This window comes from Lissotriton vulgaris, chromosome 1_1, assembly GCF_964263255.1.
Source record: "Lissotriton vulgaris chromosome 1_1, aLisVul1.2, whole genome shotgun sequence".
In the NCBI taxonomy this organism is placed as follows: Eukaryota; Metazoa; Chordata; class Amphibia; order Caudata; family Salamandridae; genus Lissotriton; species Lissotriton vulgaris.
In genome coordinates, this window is record NC_141685.1 from 9,846,968 (window position 1) to 9,868,306 (window position 21,339).

The window sequence follows — 21,339 nt, forward strand, 5'->3', positions numbered from 1 at the left end:
TGGATAGTTTACGGGTAGTGCTGCACAGTCGCCTTTTACGGTCGTTTTTACTGCCAGCATGGTTTCCCCGTCTATGTATTTATCTGTACGCTTTTTTGTGGCTACGGAAGCCGGTTTAGTTGCTTCCGCTGTGGCTGTATTAGCCAATGAATTCCCTGCAACGTGAACGCCATCACGTCGAAGACTCTGTGCGTGAATCACGTGAGTCTTTTGTAGTTCTTTGTGTAATAGAGCTACCTCGTTCCAGAGCTTTTTATGCTTTATTGTGGCACCTGTGTCATCTTTGTAGTTGTTTTCGATCCAACTCTGCAGTTTATTGTTGTAAGAGTTGACGCAAAAATGAGAATCGCACACTATAAGTGTGGGGAATTCGCGTTCTGCATTTTCGAGCGCCATCTTTAAACATCTGATTTCAGTTCTTTGAGCCGAACAGTACTTTACTGATTCAGGTTTTGTTATTTTCGGTTTGATTTTATCGCACAGCCAACGACATTTAATGATCGCACATGCTGCATCGTAGGATTTTCTCTCTACGTTGAAATGCTGTACAGAGCTATCTGTATAGATTATACAGGCATATAATGGGAGAGGCAGAATTTCGATTGGCAGAGGATATTCTTCTTCATACTCTAAATCATTCAGTTCTTCGTATTGCGGGGCGAAATAGTATTTCACGTCTTCCGCTCCTAGAGAATCTATACACTGTATCCATTTCGGATCCAGTGACACTGTAGGCAGGTTTACTGGGCTGAATAGCGCTTCGAAGGCGGATTCCGCTGTGAGGATGTTAATCCTTTTGCCGTGTGCTAGTTCTTGTTCATTTGCTAATGCGATTTGCACTGCGTTCACAGTTCTTTCTGTGTGACTGAATGTTTTTTCTGCTTGTGTGTACAAGTGAGATTTAATTGAAATTGGTACCTTTTCTCCCTCATTAGAGGTTAGGTATGTGAATCCGCATCTTCCTGGGATGACTCGGATTACAAGATCGATCGTGTTGTCACGTGTATCTAATTTTGTTTTTGCTAACATGTCTGTTTGCAGTGATCTCAAAATTTCTGTGTGTTTTTGAGTCCAATTGATTTGTTTAAAATCAGGTTTAATTAGTTTGTAGAGAGGTTTAACCCTCTCTGCGTAATTTAGGATGTAAGTTCTTCCGAAATTCAGAAAACCTAGAATGGATTGTAAATTCTTCAGCGTTTTTGGAGCTTGGAGTACAGCGCACTTCTCTAAGAAGTTGTCCGCTAGGCTTTTCCCTTCACTTGATAATTCGTACCCTAAAAACAGTACTGTCAGATGGGCAATTCGGGACTTTTTAAAGTTGAATTTGTAACCCTCTGCTGTGAACCCAAGTATAATGGTGTTCACTCTTTTCAAGTGAGTATCCAAGTCGTCGTCTGTGAGATAAATATCATCTACGTAAGATAATGCTTCATCATCATAGATTTGTAGTAACTCTGTTACCCTAGCTGAGAATAGTCCTGGGCTGTTAACCCCTGTGGGAGTCAACAGAATTTTTTCTGCGACCCAAATGCGGAGAAAGCGGTCAAATATCTGCTTTCTGGTGCAATGTTTTGACAAAAGAAACCGTTAGATATGTCTAATGTCGTTTTGTATTTTTTCCTAACTATGTTATTCATTAGGGCTGCACTATGCGAGTTTTGTACTGCAAAAGTTTTGCAACATGTATTAAGATGTCTGTAGTCCAAAACTAGACGATATGAATTGTCTGGCTTGGAGACAGGAAACAAAGGATTGTTCATTTGAGAGGTGCATGTTTCAATCACCCCCTGGTATTCAAGTTGATCTAAGATCTCCCTGACCTGTTTTTTAGCTTCTTGCTTTATGGGATACTGCCGTTGGGCAGTTGGTTCACTTTTAGTTGGATTTTGTGAGGAGGTGAATCCTCATCCCATCCTACATGATTTTTATACAATGCAGGTGCCTGGGCTACTGCCCATTTCCTTGCATATGTGTATTTTTTATTAATCGGAATGTGATTCGAGAAGGCAGGCATAATTTCTTCTTCGCCACGAGGGCACTCCCTGACAAACTCCGGGGGCCAATCTTTTTCAGCTAACAGAATATCATAGCCTTTTGAGAGCTTATCCCAAAATAGACCCTTAATTTTCCTAGTCTTATCACCCTCCATACGCAATGTTATTTCGTATATTTTATGGGGCTCGCTAAGTCTGGTGTCGGCAGTTTCAACCTGAATGTATTCATTCGTGTCCACTGTCTCCAGATGACTCATCAAGTTCTTGCGTGCTATACTGATCTCTGCTGCACTGTCCAACATTGTCAATGCCCACTCCCCGTTTTTCAACTGTGTCCTCAGTATTCTCGGCATGGTTGATTACTCTAATACTGGCTACCTTCTTTTTCTGAAATTGAGATTTCTTATTTTGAGCAGGTTCCTTGTCTTTGGACTTGGTGTGCTCTCCTGGGTCTGACCGTCCTCTTCTTTCCGAATTCTGTGGAAGAGATCGAGAGGGACGTGTATCAATACTTTGATATCTATCAGGTTTTTTTATATTATCCCTATTTCTAAGGTTATATCTTTTCTCAGAGGGCTCCCGTTGGGGAGACTGGCGTTCTCGAGTCGGAGTTCTTTCCCTCCGTCGAGGAGACCTTCCTCTGGTCTGGAAAACTTTTTCCTTGGGAGTGGATTGTTTATTTCCATCCCAGCTCTTTTTAGGAGTGTTTAAAATATTTTTAATAAATAATTTTTCAGGACTTTCGAGCAGTTGGGGTTTTACTGGTTTCCCACCCAAGCTGTCTCTACCTAATTCTTCATAGCATTTTTCTATGATTTTTGCAAGCTCAACAGGATCTTTTATATCTGTTTCCCTCAACTTCTGGCGAATCGCCACAGATGCTGCTTCTCCTTTTACGTTGGCTAATAATATAGCCGTGACCTGCTTGAAGTCTTTCAGTAATTTCATACCTAGATTTAAAGCGGGCTCTGGACCGAATTCATTTTGAATCTGTTTTAGCACTTCTGGTATTACCGCCATAGACGGAACACCGTGTGTTTTTGTGTAAATGGAAGCAAAGACTGTACCCCAAGTGTCGCAGTCCTCCACGTGTGGTGCGATTCCCATAGGAAGGCAGATGGTCAAGATTCTGTGTTTCTCAATAGGGGTAGTATCAGGAAATACTGCCTCTATTTGAGTGATTTTCTGTGCTAACCAGAAAGGAATTTGTTCCCGTTTTACGGGTGTTTTACCAAGACATGACTGTATGTTCTGTGGTGTAATTTTATTTGTGTTTCCCTGATGAGGGGTCAGCTGGTGTGAATTAACAGCTGGCTGGACTGTTGCAGTCCGCATTACATATTGGACTAATTGCCTATGTATTTTTATTAATGTGTTTAGCTGTACTAACAGCTCTTCTCTTGACATTCTTGCAATGTCAGGATGTGGTGTGTAGCTGGCTAGAACCGGCCACGTTGCTCCTGGTCTCCCTAGAGGACCGAGCCTAGTTATGTGATTATTGTGTTTTAGGGCGCCATTAAACCAGAGCAGGTGCTCTTGAAATTTAAGTGGGATTTCAATCTCCTCGAAAGGAGCGTACTCTCCTGGAGGTTCCTCTATTTTGTAATAGTGAAACTCTTGTGTTGCAGCGTTTGCCGCTGGAAAGTTTATCCATGAATAGAATACCTCTGTCTGCCGATACTCGTGAGCCTCTATCACGAAAATTACTGTACCACCCTGAGGTGTCAGTCCGTTTTCTATAAGTTTTAACGTTATAGATCTTCTTAAGTGAACCGGGATGATAATAGCATCCGGGTCTGCTTGTAGGAGACCTTGCTGAGTCGCATCTACTACGGCCCCAGAGGTTCCGTTTTCTACTGACATTTTAAAAAATGCAGGTTTGCAGAGTAGGTCTCCAAGGAGACAAAGATTAGGTGCACAATATTTTGGAACACTGTATCCTTCAACGTTGAATAAACCGGAGCTTTACATAGGAATCTCTTCCTACTAAGGTCGGGCGGATTTTAACCTTTCACCCACTCCAGACGTCTATTGGAGTATTTACGGGAGAAAGGGGTCTGTGAAATATGCACGACTGAGTTACTCTATAAGTCTTACGTTAGTTTATCGCCTTACCAAACGTTGGGCGCCATGTAGTGTAGTTCCTAGTTTCCCACTAGGCCCTGCGCATTGGAATAACATAAACAGTAGTATCGACGTGGAACTGCGGATATTCCAGGCCTCCACTGACTATGCTAAACTTAATTGGGTTGTGTTACCAACTAGCTCAGAGGTCACTGGAAACTTTCTTCTCTGCATAGGAAGTGATCAGCTTCCTTGGCACAGACAAGAAGGGATTCAGTTTTCCAACAACCGTGCAACATGACAACTTTGCTCCTCAGATCAAGAGTCGATCTCTAGGGTCGTGTGAAACAATAGACATGTATTTCACTCAGTCAGTCTAGTGCAGTTTACATTCACGAGATGTAGAGAATAGAGAGACGGGCGTTTGTCAATAAAGGGTTAACATTTATTGAACAGTCTTTCTTCTCGTACAAGAGAAATGTATTGCCACAATTGCAATAACTGTTATTATAAAAAGTACGTACAGTAAGATAAGTATTGCGAAATAGAACTGTAAAAGCATTGATATGGTTTCTTAGCCATACAATGGTTTAAAAGTAATAAAACATATATACAGTCATATATACATTAGGCTAACATACTCAACTGGTGCTTCTAACTAAGCCTACCCCAGTGTGCCTGACCTAAGCCTAACACGTGGAAGGGGGAGTAAGTGAGTAGCTTAAGTTAAGTTGGTTTTGCCAAGGTTTGTTTCAAGAATTCTCGTCTAAGGGTTTAGTCAACACCATACCTCTGAATAGAATGATGGAGGATTGGTATCTCCTTCAGGGGTCTCTCTCGATATCCCAGTCACCCGCAAGGGTAAACCGGAAGCGCCGGGACTGGATTTCTCTGCACGAGAAAGGCAGCGGCTCTCTTCAGCGCATCGAGGAAGGAGGGGGGACAGCGTCCGTGGGCAGCTGGAATCTGCTGGATGTCTTCGCAGAGGACGGCTGTTCAGCTCCTTAAGCGTACTGCACCATAGTTCGCGCTGTAGCGGCGATAATGGTAATCAGCAGCTTCACCACCACAGGATAGCAGGCTGCAGCGACAGAGTGCTAGATTTACCAACACAGGGTCATGCAGGCAGCTGGCATCAGCAACAGGCAATGAACAACGAGCATTGCTTAAGGCAACGTTGGTAATATTTATACCTGACAGGTGCCGGGTTTGACGCAAGTTTGCTGGACATAAGACGTCAATTAAAGATGTCACTAGGAAGTGACAGTTATCAGTTGCTCATTAGAGTTCCATTACTAATCAAAACATAGCAAGCGGGGATTTCCAGGTTTGCTAAGTTTTTATCTTGTTGAAGAACTCGGAGTGTTATCTAGGAATATCAGATAGTGACTGCTGCTCTGTCATTGCACTAATTGGTCGCAAAGGAAGTAGCAGAGAGTCATGCTGGAATGTGGCTCTGTTCGTGTGAGGCCAGAGATGACTTTTCAGAAAATCGCATTTGAACGGTTATGCCAATATAGGGAATAAATGGATTTATAGCCGAATAGGGGCATAAGGTCACAGTATCGATCAGGAACCTAGATAAGCACGCAACAGTTCAGGAAACACATATATTGCATTGTACGGAGACCCAAAGCAACCCATTTCCGATACGCAAGTATGATTCATTTTTCATATGCGTCATACTGGGCAAATGTTACAGCACCTCACAGCATTTAGACGAAGCGTATTTAAGCTCCGAAATGCACCATAACACGTTCAAGGAAGATGAGACAGAGTCTGACGTGTCGTGTATGTGCCAAGCTGTGTAGAATCGAGTGTGTACGTGTCTAATGGGTTGTGTTAATGCTGTACTATGTGGAATCATTCACGTCCGAGTCTGTCGTGTCATGTATGTGCTTGAGTGTGTGGCATCGTTCATGTCCGAGTCTGTCGTGTCAAGTATGTGCTTGGGTGTGTGGCATCGTTCGCGTCCGAGTCTGTCGCGTCAGGCTCCTTTCCTACCGGCTCGTCTGTTGATCTTTATTTCAGACCGAATCGTTTGGTGAATTTTAAATTTGCATTGTACTTGCGTGTATGCGATTTGTTAGGAAAAACTGACAGATCCGTGTCGGGTAAAACGATTTTCACCAAATCGTTTGGTGATTTATTACTTCGAATCGACCTTGCTCATTCGGACGGCGGGTGTACGATTCGGTTGGAAAAAATGACAGGTACATGTCGGGTGAAACGATTTCCTGCCGGAATCGGAATCGGCCCCTCTGTGTACAATATGCTACAGATAGTACTTTCGCATACCAAGTTAAAAAACTAATAGCACTAGAATATGTACCTGTGACTGATGTAGCAGAGCACTACAATATTCTAATAGAGAGCCCCTATTACAAGAGGAACGAAGACAGATTAACCCCACTCCTAGACTACTTTGAGGACACCTGGGTGGGGAGACTACACAGATCGGGGCATAGAAGACAACCTAAGTTCCACATTCCTTGGTAGAATGTGTACCTAAGTACCTTAAACAAAGAGGCCAAAACAAATAATAGTGTTGAAGGATAGCATAATGCATTCCAAGCAACAACAAGCAGAGGGGAGCCTACCCTACACAAACTACTGGAATCTAGACTGAAAGAACAGAGCTATCAAGAATTACGGATGGAACAATCTGTAACTCAATAAGGTCCAAAATTAACAAAGCAAAGTAAAAAAATGTTTGAGCTACTCCAAAGTCAGGTTACCCTATTCCCATCAACCAGAGGCCTAGAGCACCTATCCCTAATAGTCAAAAGCATCTTACAAACTACATTTCCACAGCTATTTAAAAAAACCATTCACAAAACATACACTTTACCCACATAAATTAATATTATATTTTCACAAGTATTATTTAATTGTCATATATACATTTTTAATGTAATAAATATATATTTACAATTAAATATTATTTATCAAAATATACTATATATCATAATTAATTATAACAACATGTCCCATACAAATAAATACAAAAAAATAGACTTATGATTTATGTAGCCATAGACCATGTATTCCAACAAGTAATAATTCTTGCATGTGTCTGTAAATCCATGGTAGTGTTACAAAAATGCCCCCCAAAAAATGCAGAAATCCAACAGGTCAAATGTAAATCCATCCTCGACAAATCCAAGTAGTCGAAACCATCAAAAACCCGGAAAAGATGTAAAAATATAAAAATAGCTCCTGGCAAACCCAAAAAATGAAAGAAAGTGTGATAAAAAGTTGAACCAACTAATACATACTTGTTTTTTTTTTAAACGCGTATTTCTCTCCAACATAACATCTATTAAAAGTAAACTGCAAAAAATGTATAAAGCTTACCCACACACACCAATACACCCAAATACATTAATTAAATACAATAACATTAATTTAAAATAACAAAATAACACATATTTAGTCACAATATCATCTATCTACACTAGGCCTCAAACACTAGTTCACGACATCTCACTAGAATATAACTAACACCAACAGCACACCAAAAACGTGACAACCTAACAATAAATACACTATATACAACCTAACTAGACTTAAACATAAGTATTAAGTTATATATAATAATTATAATTCCCCTTACCTTGATCGATGCGACACAGCTTCCAACCGCGAGCTTCTCCGGTTCTGAATGACCCAAAATAACATTTCCTGGTTACAAAATCGTCCCTGTGAAATTAAAAGGGCTGCTTAAATATATAAAAATAAATTAATAAGGGTAAAAACATGCATTATGGTAAACTGTAAATGTTATATATATTTTTGCTATATTGTACAATTTTTTCTGTATGTGTAAAAATATATTTTTAATTTACTATACTTTGTAAAATTATAATAATAATTGATGTAAACATATTTATTATTATTATAATTACATATGCATTTTTTTATTCTAAACATTACATATTATTTATGTACAAATATAATAGTAAATTTACCTGTTTGAAAGAATTATTGTTATGCAATGCAACAATGTAATAATTAATGTTATTAATTTTTTATATAATAATAATCTACATTAGAATTAGAATTACATGTCATAATGTTAATATTTTCTCAAAATGATTAAATTGTTAACCACAGCATTATAATGTTACAATATTCATTAAATATCAAATATACAATCCTTTATGTTATGCATATATATGCAAAATAATTCTATATTAATTGTACAAATATATTATGATTGTCCAACAACTGTTCTAAATCAAGAACAAAGATATGTTTTGTGCCTCAAAATATTACTACTTCTGTAATAAAATGTGTTTATACCATAACATGTTTTTTTCATAAACATATTGCATTAACTAATAAATATGTACAAAATAAATGTTGATCCTTAAATAAAAAGTACATGTTTTCTGTGTTTTTACTAATATGTATTCCATGCTGTGAATACAAATGGATTATTTCTTTATGTGTACCTACTTCAACAAGAATAAAGCATGTTTAAATATTAAAAATGTCTAATTATTTTCATATGTATGTATAATTATTAAATATTTCACTTAAATGTATTTATGTGATAAATGTAGTATCTTAAATTACTATGAATAAGCATAATCATTTTTCTTAGTAAATTTAAAAATATATATCAATTACACCATAGAAATACATTATCACTGCACATAATAAAACCTCTTATATTTGTTCACATATAAAAACACACATTGTAATATTCCTACAGTTATTTATATACATTTTGTAAATATATAGCAAATAATATATATGTAATATTTAAATCTTAGATAAATTACAAATAAATTTAAAAACTGTATGTACATAAAAATATATCATTTACTATTCCCAACCCAGTTCAATAATAGTCATTGAAGGTGCTTGACATTAATCATATATAATTTACTATTCCCACTCCAGTTAGGATGAAGTCAGGGAAGGTGCGGGACATTAACCATATATAATTAACTATTGCACGGACTTTCGCTCCCGGAGGAGCTGAAAAGGGCGAGTCTCCCTCAGTGGAGCGGGGGACTGTGAACACTTTTTTGGAGCTTTTGGGGGAATTGTGCTGGTTAGTCCACCTACCCGCACTTGCTGCTGATCTCGTTGCTAGTCTCCCCTGCCGCCGCCCACTCCATCTTGTGGCCGCCGTAGGGGGAGACTACAGCCCCCAGGAAACCCTGCGCCATCACGCACACCTGCACGGACTTTCGCTCCCGGAGGAGCTGAAAAGGGTGAGGCTCCCTCAGTGGAGCGGGGGACAGTGAACACTTTTGTGGAGCCTTTGGGGGAATTGTGCTGGTTAGTCCACCTACCCGCACTTGCTGCTGATCTCTTTGCTAGTCTCCCCTGCCGCCGCCCACTCCATCTCGTAGCCGCCGTAGGGGGAGATTACAGCCCCCAGGAAACCCTGCGCCATCACGCACACCTGCATGGACTATCACTCCCGGAGGAGCTGAAAAGGGCGACGCTCCCTCAGTGGAGCGGGGTACTGTGAACACTTTTGTGGAGCCTTTGGGGGAATTGTGCTGGTTAGTCCACCTACCCGCACTTACTGCTGATTTCGCAAAGAGCGGGCCGTCTGTGGCTGTCCGGGGCAGGATGAGGCAGAGCTGGGCCACCCTCCTGACCTTGGAGCTACCATCCCCACCTACCTATAAACCAATTGTTCTGATCTGCTGCACTGGTTCTTTATTACTGCTTTAATCGTATAGGGGTATCTTAGCACCCCATTTTCAGTCATAGCTTGTCCCTATTGGCCGATGCTCAAAGGCTAGGGACCGCACCTGTTATTATCTCTTATCTTGACCGACGCAACGTGCATTTATTTTTAAGCATAGTAGTGTTCCCCCTTTTGTCTCTTTGCTCCCAACTAACTGAGACCAATATGGGGAAAACCATCCTTAGCACCACTTCACGTCCTGTGACAAGGCAGCTGGCTGCTTCCACTCAACCTCTCCCGACCCTTACAGCGATAGACAAAATGTTGCAAAAAACAATAGGCGTTGTTTCTACTGCTGTAGAGAATACTGATAGGCGCCTTTCGCTAACCCCGGCGCTTATTCCCCAACAGGTAGAAGGTGATCTGCAGGAGGCCTCACTAAATCCCTTTGAAAGTACATTGATTCTCATGTCATGATTATAGATCCCCAGGCCCATATGGAGCAGTTGATAACTTCCCACTTCAAGACACTGTCCTCTAGGATAGACCGGCTAGCGACCCTCATTAATAACAAGGGTGTAGGGAAAGCGCAGGTTCTTAGCACCCCGGGGAGCTTGGAAGCGAGTGCTGGTCCCGGCACTAGTAAGACACCCGCCCCAGATGCTAGGCAGGGACATAGTATCCCTCCGGCCACCTCCTCAGAAACCCAGGCACGGGGTGTAGCTAAGAAATCCACTAGAAACCCTGCCAATATCGGACCAACCAGGTCCACCAAGATGAGAACTGTGGCGCCGGGTAGTTCGATTAGCACCCCTTTTCGCCCCCATGTCCCCGTGAGGCAGCAATGCACTACTGGTAGCAGCCAACCTTCCCTCCCCACTAAACCACATGAATCTAGCCAAGCGAAACCCCTTCCCTGCCCCCAGCTACCCCCAGAATCAGCACCCTATGTGGTGGTGCTCACAGGCGTCCCACCGCTAGATAATGCCCGAGGGGAAACCTACTCAGCACTGAAAAACAGGGTCATCCACTGACTAAATAGGCATCGACCATTGATGGGACAGGGTCAGGGGGAGATTATGTTCATACGCAGGGTCAATTGGCTGGGAACCAGACCCAAAGACATTGAGGGTGATTGTATCCTTGTCTACTTCAGGGACCGTGCTGCGGTTAAACAAATCATGGAGAGTGGTGATCAGGCTACCCCGGGCCTTGTCAACACTCGCCATCTCAGTTACTTCTACAGCACATATCGGGGGCCGGCCCAGGGTGAACACCAACCCATTTTTCCTTATGGTTATTGTGCCCCTCAATTTAACACCCCCCTGGGTAATCGCTTCAGGGCCCTGAGCAGCGTGGACTGACTATCGCCAACCGGGGGATTTTTGACCCTGACATACAACCCTGAGGATAGCCAGGTGGTTGGAGGAGACCGTAGGGTTGTAGAGTGCCCTCAAAGTCAAACATGTATCTCCCCTGGACCCGCACATCATATTATACCACCAACAGAGCTAGTGGTGGCCCGCCCCACAATGTTTGGGTCTTGGAATGTGGCTGGGTTGGCGACAAAGCTACAAAATTTAGAATGTGGGGAGTTGGTGGATACTTTTGACGTATGTCTCTTTCAAGAGACCTGGCTTTTGTCTCCTCCTGCTAGGGTAGGCTTTGCATCATACCATGAAGCAGCATCCCAGGGGACAAGGGGAAGACCCTTGGGTGGGCTGTGCACGTGGGTGGCGGTGCACATGGGGTGGACAGTTAAGGTAATAGACACCAAATGCCTAGATATCTTGTGCATCACACTCTCATTTCGTGAAGGGTTGGTTTTGGCGGTGCTAAATATTTACCTGCGCCCTGTCCCCTTCCAGAAGGCCATAATCTACCCTGGAGGCCCTGGAGGTGCTACTATCTTCTTTCCCCCCTCTCCCCATATCATTATTGGGGCATATTTTAACTGTCATTTTGAGCCACTAACCGGGATCCCCCCTGTTTCTTCTGAAGAGGATGAGGCTTGCTCCATCCCCGAGTGCAGTATGTATGCTGCAAAGCACCTGACGCAGTTGGCACTCGCCATCAATAAGATGGTCGTTACTTTTTCCCTAAGGGCCTGCAATGGTAGACTTTCCCTTGATGTACCTGGTGCTTGTACTTTTAACAGGCCAGGGAAAAGTACGGCCATCGATTATATCCTTGTAGACGTGGGCTTTTGGGCACGTCTTAAAGAATTTACTGTAGTACCTAGGGTCGATAGCGACCACAACTAACTTTCACTCGAATTAGCGAACCCTTTGGGGAACCACTCATGATCAGAAGAGTCTGGGACCACACCTCCTTCTAAACTCACCCAGACCTCAGGAGGCAGGCGAGTTAGGTGGGAGAAGGTTGCCCAAGCCCCGGATAGGGTAGCGGAGATTTATAATCACATAGCAGGGGCACTAGAGGCGGTTAGCAAGCTTGGGGCAAGTGACTATGAGCCCTCTTACTTCTTGGCTCTGCAGGCCACTCACACCTCGCTCTTCAACCTATTAGCTGACTTTTTTGTAACATCCCATAGTGGCAGGGGGAAAGCAGCTAAGCACTCTCACTAGTTTAACCAAAGTTGTAGGGAGGCCAAATCCACCTTGATCAAGGAGGTGAAGCATGGCACCCCGATGTCTGAAAGAAACGCTTGCCTTGCCTATAAAAGACTAATCTGTGCGGCCAAGGCTGAATGGGAAGCTGACAACTGGGAGAAAATCAGAGAAGCCTCTGAGGCCCGTGACTTCAGGCTATTTTGGAACTTGGTCCGTGGTGGCTCGGCCTCAGGCGCTTCTGCCATTGTCCCTAATCTTAGCGAGGAGGTGTGGCTTGCCCACTTCAAGCCCCTCTATGCACTAGATTCTCAGAAGGCTCTAGCGCCCCCCTGTGTGGCCGTAATAATCTCTGATTCAGCCGTCATGTTGGGCAGGGCCCTTGATGGCTATCCCTTTACGATCTTGGAAATTAAGGCAGCAATTAGGAGTCTGATGCCAGGAAAGGCTCCTGGGTTGGATAAAATCCCTGGGGACCTGTATCGGACCGTGGATGGGGTATGGGCACCATACATCTCCACTTTTTTTAACGCCATCATGCAGGGTATGGACATTCCGCCGACCTGGCTAGGTGCCGAAATCATACCCATATTCAAGAAGGCTTCTCCCCTGGACCCGGCCAACTATCGGCCGATAAACCTTATTGATGTCCTCCAGAAGCTTTTTTCCAGAGTCCTCCTGACCAGGTTGCAGAGTTGGATGGACGATAACAACGTCCTGTCCTCTCTGCAGGCCGGATTCAGGGCGGGGGTGTCGACGATGGACCAGCTCTTTAGACTCCAGCTGGTCCATTGGAAGACTGTTACTCTGGGGGTCGGCAGTTTGTACTTGATATTTGTGGACCTTCGGTCGGCTTTCGACCTGGTCCAGAGGGACGGCTTACCTGTGTGAGCTTTTTAAGCGGCTGCACACAGGCACGTACGCAAGGGTGAGGTTTGGGAAGGGGGCACTGACTTCCCCTTTCCCAGTGGAAAGGGGAGTCAGGCAAGGATGTGTACTAGCGCCCACGCTCTTTTCCCTATTCCTCATCTGCCTCATTGCCAATTTACTGGGAGTGAACAACCTGGACTCCCCTACACTAGCTGGCAGGAAAATCCTGGCGTTAATGTTCGCCGATGATACCCTCCTACTGTCCAAAACACTGGGGGGTATCCAGCGCACACTGGTAGCATTTTCCAGCTTCTGTAAATTGAGGAACCGGAAAATCAATTTTGCCAAAACAAAATACATGGTGTATAACTCGATCCATCCGAATTGTCGTCACCCACATCTGGAGGGAACGGATCTCAATAGAGTTTCAACCTTCGAATATTTGGGGGTTACTCCTAATGACAAAATGAACTGGGGTTCTCAGATTGCTAAAGCCAACCTGAAACTCGCCCAGTCATCAGGCGGGATCTTAAAAGTCCATAGTGAATCTTCCCTTAAACTCACGGGACCGCCTGTAGAAATTTACAATGTGCAGGCAAGAGGTGGTGCACTCTATGGTGCAGAACTCTTGGGGCATGTAAGCGTGAACCCTCTTTCCCTTACTGAGAAGAGCTTTATAAGACGCCGTATGCGCCTTCCCCAGAGCACTTCCCTCGTTCCCTTGAGGTTGGACTTAGGTCTGGCACCAATACACGAGGTCGTTTCAAATCGTCCCCTGCTATATTGGAGACTGTTTTGGGCTACCCCGGAACTTGAGAGCTATAGGGAAGACTTGCAGGATCTGCTCGCCAGAGGGGGTGTGGGTAGGATCCCATGGCTGAAGTACATCCGAAGCCTCGTACAGAATCTGGGAAGGGGGGACCTGTGGTCCTCCCTTGAGGAGGCTTGCGCCTCGCTCTCTAGAAAAGCTTTGAGCTTAGCGCTGAAAGAGCATGGTAGGGCTCTTCTTTCATTAAACCCGTCTTTGGGCAGGCTTACCAATACCTTTTTAGAGATTAAGACACACCCTTTTTTTGAAAGATTCTTAGACCCAAATTCAGCCACCTCTAGCTAAGAAACTTTATCTCCAGTTTAGGCATGGCACACTTCCCCTAAGGGAAACCACCGACAAGTGGACAAAAACACCACCCTCTGCAAGTACTTGCCCTGGATGCGAGGCCAGCAGAGAGACAGATCTTCACGTTCTGCTCTTCTGCCCCTCTTATTCTAGGGCAAGAACCAAATGGTTAATCCAGTGTTGTCGGTCTAGAGGTATAAGGGACTATAGAGAGGCCTTAGAGTCTTCAAATCAGACACGTCCTTTTTGCTTGTCCTTGCCACCTCAAAATTCCTTCTGTCGATGTGGTTCAGTAGGTGTGCAATTCTAAAGGGTTTTAAAATGATATAATACGGGTGGCCCACTTGTTACTTACTTTGCGAGGTGGGTCAGACTGCAATTTGTTTAAGAGTGAGAGACACCAATACTTGCTTTTAAATTTAATTACGCTGCTTTTTGTGGTCTTTTATGAATTTTTATAACTATTAACTTATTTGTATATAGTATTGTTGTATATGATGTGATATTCTTGCCTTTTATATGGTTTTTAACTGATAATAAAAGCTTTTTGACTGACTGACAATTAACTATTCCCACTCCAGTTAGGATAAAGTCAGGGAAGGTGCTGGACACTAAACATTTTTTATCTACTATTCCCACCCGAGATACGATAAAGTCTGGGAAGGTGCTGGACAATAACTATATGTAATTTACTATTCCCACTCCAGTTAGGATAAAGTCATGGAACGTGCTGGACACTAAACATTTTTTATCTATTATTCCCACCCATAAATTCAGGGTAGGTGCTGGACATTAACTATATGTAATTTACTATTCCCACTCCAGTTAGGATAAAGTCAGTTGAAGGGGCTGGACACTGAACATATATAATTTACTATATCCCACCCCAGTTAGGATAAAGTCAGGGAAGGTGCTGGTCATTAACTGTATATAATTTAATATTCCCACTCCAGTTAGGATAAAGTCAGATGAAGGTGCTGGACATTAACCGTAAATAATGTAATATTCCCACTCCAGTTAGGATTAAGTCAGGGAAGGTGCTGGACATTAACAGTATATCATGTAATATTCCCACTCAAGTTTGGATAAAGTCAGATGAAGGTGCTGGACATTAACCGTATATAATGTAATATTCCCACTCCAGGTAGGATTAACTCAGGGAATGTTCTGGACATTAACCATATATCATTTACTAATCCCACTCCGTTCAATATTAATTTTAGTAAAATACTGGTCAGTGAACATATATAAAAAACTAAACCCCAATAAATATTAATTCAGTAAGAATGCTAGACATTAATCATTTCTTATGTAATATTATAACTAGCTCACTATTTTCCTACCATAAAACATTATTCCAGTACTCTATAATTTTTTTTAGTAATTTCAATGTAAAATTATGAATGTAAATTAATTTTCAAATATTTCACCACTCTTATCCCCTAATAACCTAAGAATTCACTCCTAAATAAGAACAATATTTTTGAATATAATAATGTCATTTTTGAAATAACTTTAGGTTTCACAATTTCAATTTAAGATTTAATTTTCTATAAATATTGTTTACATATAATCCATACCCGTATCCCCTAATAACCCAACATCCTGCCCCTAACACAAACATACAATTTTGAATTTAATTTTAAATTTCTTCTTTCAAATTAATTTAAAAATTCAAAATCATATTTTAATATCTAATTTTATACTAATATTTTTAAAAACACTGCCCACCCTTATCCCCTAGTAACCCAACATCCCACTTCTAAAACAAAATTATATGTTCAAAATTACAATTACAATTCTTAGTTTAGAATAATGTATATTTTCAATTTTTTTTATTAATTTGTAATGTAAAACTAATATTTTTAAAACACTACCCAACCTTATCCCCTAATACACCAACATCCTGCTTCTAAAACAAAAATATAATTTCAAAATTAAATTTAAATAATGAGATAAAAAAAAATGTTTTTAAATTAATGTGTGATTTTATACTAATATTGTTAAAACACTCCCCACCCTTATCTCCTAATAATCCAACATCCCGACCTTAAAACATATTTTATAAATAAAATGTAAATACTATTTCATACATGTATTAATACAATTAAAGTAATAATACATTAATATAAATAAATATTATTTCGATATTTAACAACAATAATATTTTACACATTCTATATTTTTATTTTCGATATTTTTTACACTACGAAAAAAAACGATATTATCTTCAAACGATATTGCTCATTCGATATTTTGTACTTTGACATTTTTAAAGAAAAAAACTATATTTTTAACATCGATAGTATTACCTCAATATAATGGAAATATCAATATTATTACTCGAGATTACTGCAATTCGATATTTAAAATGCAATAAAATGTCCAATTACCCTGAAAATATGAAACCTCACATTTTCTTCTTTTTTAAATTTGGCAATTGTGAGAAGGTTCATGCGGATGGTTCTTAGGTTATTATTGCAAATGTCATTTTTATTTTGGGATGTTATGAAAGCTGGGTTTCTTCCATGAAGGGATTTAAAAATGATGCAGCCTGTCTTGAAGACGGTCCTCTGTTCTACAGGAAGGCAGTGTATTTGTCTCCTCAGAAGGGTAATGTGACAGCGTCTGGGTAGATGAAAAATTAACCTGGCTGGCTGGTTCTGAGCCGATTGAGGTTCTGTTGGAGGCCCAGGTAGAGAGAGTTTGCGTAGTCTATCCTAGAAATGACCAGGGCAAAGGCATCAAAGCTAAGGAGTTTCTTGATTTTCCTGATTCTTCAGAGTTGCAAGAAACAGGAAGAAGTGACCACTCCTAGCTGGGGCTTCATAGAAAGGACTCTGAGACTTTTTCCTGATTTCTTGGGTTGTGGGGGAACGCCCATTACTGGAGGCCAAAATGAGGGACTCCAAAAATCATACTTGTTTCTGGTTACGTTTTTTCAGAATTTAACTTTAGATGATTGCAGTTTATCCAATCACGGATGAATAGCACTGAGGTTTGAAAGGCTTCCTGAGATTCAGATGAGTTGTTAATCATAAGGAGTAGCTGCATAAGTCTGCGAAGTTGTAGATTCTGAGGAAGGGTGCAAAGGCAAATGTGCTGAAGGGAGCAATCAGCAATGCGCTGAAGAGTTCAATCAGCAATGTGCTGAAGGGAGCAATCAGCAATGTGCTGAAGGGAACAATCAGCAATGTGCTGAAGGGTGCAATCAGCAATGTGCTGAATGGTGCAATCAGAAATGTGCTGAAGGGAACAATCAGCAATGTGCTGAAGGGAGCAATCAGCAATGTGCTGAAGGGAGCAATCAGCAATGTGCTGAAGGGAGCAATCAGGAATGTGCTGAAGGGAGCAATCAGCAATGTGCTGAAGGGTGCAATCAGCAATGTGCTGAAGGGAGCAATCAGCAATGTGCTGAAGGGTTCAATCAGCAATGTGCTGAAGGGAGCAATCAGCAATGTGTTGAAGGGTGCAATCAGCAATGTGCTGAAGGGTGCAATCTGCAACACACAAGCTCATACATTCCACGGCACGCTCTCTCACTGCTATTTCCAGAGACGATTGAGAAAATGAAGAGACGATCTGAATGCACTGAAAAGGTCTAAAAGGACTAGGGTGGAAGTACTGCTATTGTTCAGAATCAGAATGAGATTATTAAGAAGACAAAGAGGCCAGAATGGCCTTGCTGACCTGCTTGGGCAGTATCTAGTAGGCCACACTCTTGTATAAATGTGTCAAGTTGCAAATGTACAGTGATTTGGAGGGTTTAGAAATGAAATGCCAAAGGGATATTAGGGGAAATTTACCAGCGGTGTGGGATCAGGCTTGGGAGGTTTGAGAGAGTTATGCCACTTGCATGCCCATTCCCGCTCTGGAAGCCACAGTGACCAAGCCGTGCATGTTTCATTCCCCTTTCTTCTGAGGAACGGACAGGGTACCAGACTTTTCTCCATAAACGGTGACTAGTCACTATTGTCTCAGCAACATTGGAGCAAAGGCTGCTCTCTACCCACGTGACCTATATAAGAAACAGAGCAGCCTGCACTCTGTAACAGGTGCATTATTTAATTAATTTTAAAAAAAAGTGTGTGTGTTAAACTAAGTTACGAAACATTAATGAAGTTTATTTCTGTGTTTTATTTTCTTTTAATTGTAGCTGGAATTGCTGCATATAATATTGGCGATCTACCCATCCACAGCTACGCAGACGCGGACATTGCCTTTTCCAATGATGTAGTGGCTCGTGCCCAATATTTTAAACAACATGGATATTAAATAATGACGTGGATCACTTTCCTTTTCAAATCTATACAGTGTGACTATTTTACATGAAAATGTTTTGAAAAATATTTGTTTCAGAATTCGATCTAATAATTATGATGAAATAAATACTAGACAGTGTGGTCTTTCATTATGAACTTTATCCACTAATAAAACTTCTGTCTGCATCATTGATATATGTATGTATGTATTTATTTCTTATACAGCGCAAACCTTTCACCCTACGGGTATCTTGGCTTTCTAAACATGGCCTCCGTTGCAGCGGCATGGTCAGAGACAGAGAAATAGAATTCTCTTCCACCCCAGAAGACGGCTGAAATGCCAGAAACCGGTCCTCGGTAGCTTGCTTCCGGTCCAGGGAAGGCATGGCTTGGCAGTTCGGGCTGGACTGTTCCCATGAGGCACAGGGTCAGACTGATTTGCATAAGGGCATGTCTGAACTGGGGTGGCAGACTGGGCTAAAGAACGGTGATGGATTAAACCCAGATCAGTTGACTGGGGGTGAGTGCTTGTATTGTCAACTCTCCGTCCATCATTTCCTCTGGTTTTTCTTTGTTCACCATAAGTTGGCAGGGTATGCTCAGACTTGAGTCCCTTGCTCACTTTGCCACTGGATTCAAGCAAGCCGGGCTGAAGACGGATGAAATGCCAGAAACCAGTCCTCGGTAGCTTGTTTCCAGTCCAGGGAAGGCATGGCTTATCAGTTTGGGCTGGACTGTTCCCATGAGGCACAGGGTCAGACTAATTTGCATATGGCCATGTCTGAACTGGATTGGCAGAGTGGGCTAAAGAACGGTGATGGATTAAACCCAGATCAGTTGACTGGGGTTGAGTGCTTGTATTGTCAACTCTCCGTCCATCATTTCCTTTGGTTTTCATAGTATTTAATTTAAACATGCATGGTTGACACCACTTCCAATTGTTGTACTGGGAGAAATATGAGTCACTTAAATACATCTAATACATCAGGTTCACTTCAAAAGACAATATAACAAAATTAAAAATGTTGGCATTAATTATACAGCCACTATTATACTCTCCATGAAATTTATTCATAAATCCTTCATTTACAATGAACTCACAGAACCCACAGCATACCAGGGCACCTTGAGAACATAATCAGGGGTTGGAATAAATGTGGTGACAAATTCTCACACTACAAAATAGCTCATCTAGAGTCATTACCACATTGACTACATTGAATCGTCCCTGAGCAGCAGGGGCATGAAGTAGAGAAACAAAAGTGTGTGTCTAACGGACAGCAAGAGAAAGAAAGACAAAATAAGTGACAGAGAAAAAGAACAAGAAAGTGAAAAACACATTTTAGTTCAATGTATATTTGAAATTGCCAACATTTCTTAGAGAGCTTGTGTTCTATCTATAATAATAATGAACAGTGTCAGCACTTTTCATTAAATGTTGAGTGACTAGGTAAGTGCAAATGTCTCTTAAATACGTTACCTGCAATGGCCAATCATGCACAGATATTGCCATTATTTAATATAAAGTTTCATATTCAAAGATGTCAGCAAAAGGCGTGTAGTGTCATCAGTCATCTGTATGAAGCCAAAATGCATTTATTCACTATTGACATTTTCTCAAAAAAATCAGGGAATCTAAAAACTGTAAGACGAATCCTCACACCAGCTCTCCCTCCCATTCCCTTTTATCACTCTTCTTCCAGAGATACCCTGCAGATGCTCTAACACCCTCAGCTGGACGTTAGCTTCTTGTAACAGTATCCTACTGCCTGGGTTTAGTTTACACTACTCACCTCCCTATAGCTCCGCACTCGTCGTTACGCATTCACCTCACCGGTCTCTAATTGAAGTCGCAGTCCTGTTTGGTGCGCCCTCAACTGGAAAGCAGCCACGATTATGGTGATTACAATGCTCCCCCATGAACCTATAGACACAACACCGGTCAGATATGGTCCTTACACTTGGACTATTGATTATCCTATAAATGTCTCAAGAATGCAAAGAAGAATCTCAAACACAAGCTTCTAAAACAACAGCCTGAAACTCTAATTGCCGATACCGACCACCATTTGTCCAATGACTCCAAGAAAACGAATTTAGTCACCTATTACAAGCGCCCATCAGAATGGAAAAACATCTTCCTTCTCCTCCTGCAAGTGAACAAGACCATTAAGATACCCTATGGAACAAAACTGATGACGCCCCCCTCCTCTAGTTTAGAGGTGAAATTGATATATCTATTTTCAAAACTGGTAACATCCTTATTCAAACGAACGACCCACACCTCTCCTTATTCGATCATCACTTTTTGTTGCTTTTGAAACCGCTATCACTGCTGGGAGATCTGAACCACTTGCCCTCATCCCAAGGACCTTTGACTCGCTCCCCTGAAATGCCTGACTTCTTCCACCCTCCAATTCACCTTCAAGCCCGGAGCAACCCAGTGCCAGTATCTTTACTGCCCCATCCCACACTCACAGCACATATATGTCTTGCGGTGGGTCAACACCTCTGCCCAACCAAACCAACAATCTCCTGGTTTCAAATTGCAATGTGGGGCACCTCAATCCTAGCAACTCAGACCTCATTGCGAGACCTGCTACACATATACCCATAGCCGACGCGCCCCTCCCTACCATTGACTTCCCTACTCAACCCATATGGGCTAACCACAAGCCTAGTCACAATGATAAGGAACTCACAGATTTGAAAGCACTGTCTGCTCCGAGTCTCCAGGGACTTGACTCTCATCCACCCTCATGCATTGCTGATAGTGTCAAAATCACTTTCACTCAGATCTTGTCCC

General features: G+C 41.9%; 1 protein-coding gene across 1 annotated transcript in view; it reads left to right on the forward strand.

Annotated features, from left to right (window-relative positions):
* Positions 1-18,581, forward strand: part of LOC147736953 (lysozyme g-like) — a 277,648-nt gene extending 259,067 nt beyond the window's left edge. The window contains exon 4 of the mRNA XM_086934157.1: positions 18,428-18,581. Within this exon, the coding sequence (XP_086790283.1) occupies positions 18,428-18,546 (119 nt within the window). The 3' untranslated portion in view covers positions 18,547-18,581. The remainder of the gene's footprint in view (positions 1-18,427) is intronic.
* The last annotated feature ends 2,758 nt before the right edge of the window (positions 18,582-21,339 follow it).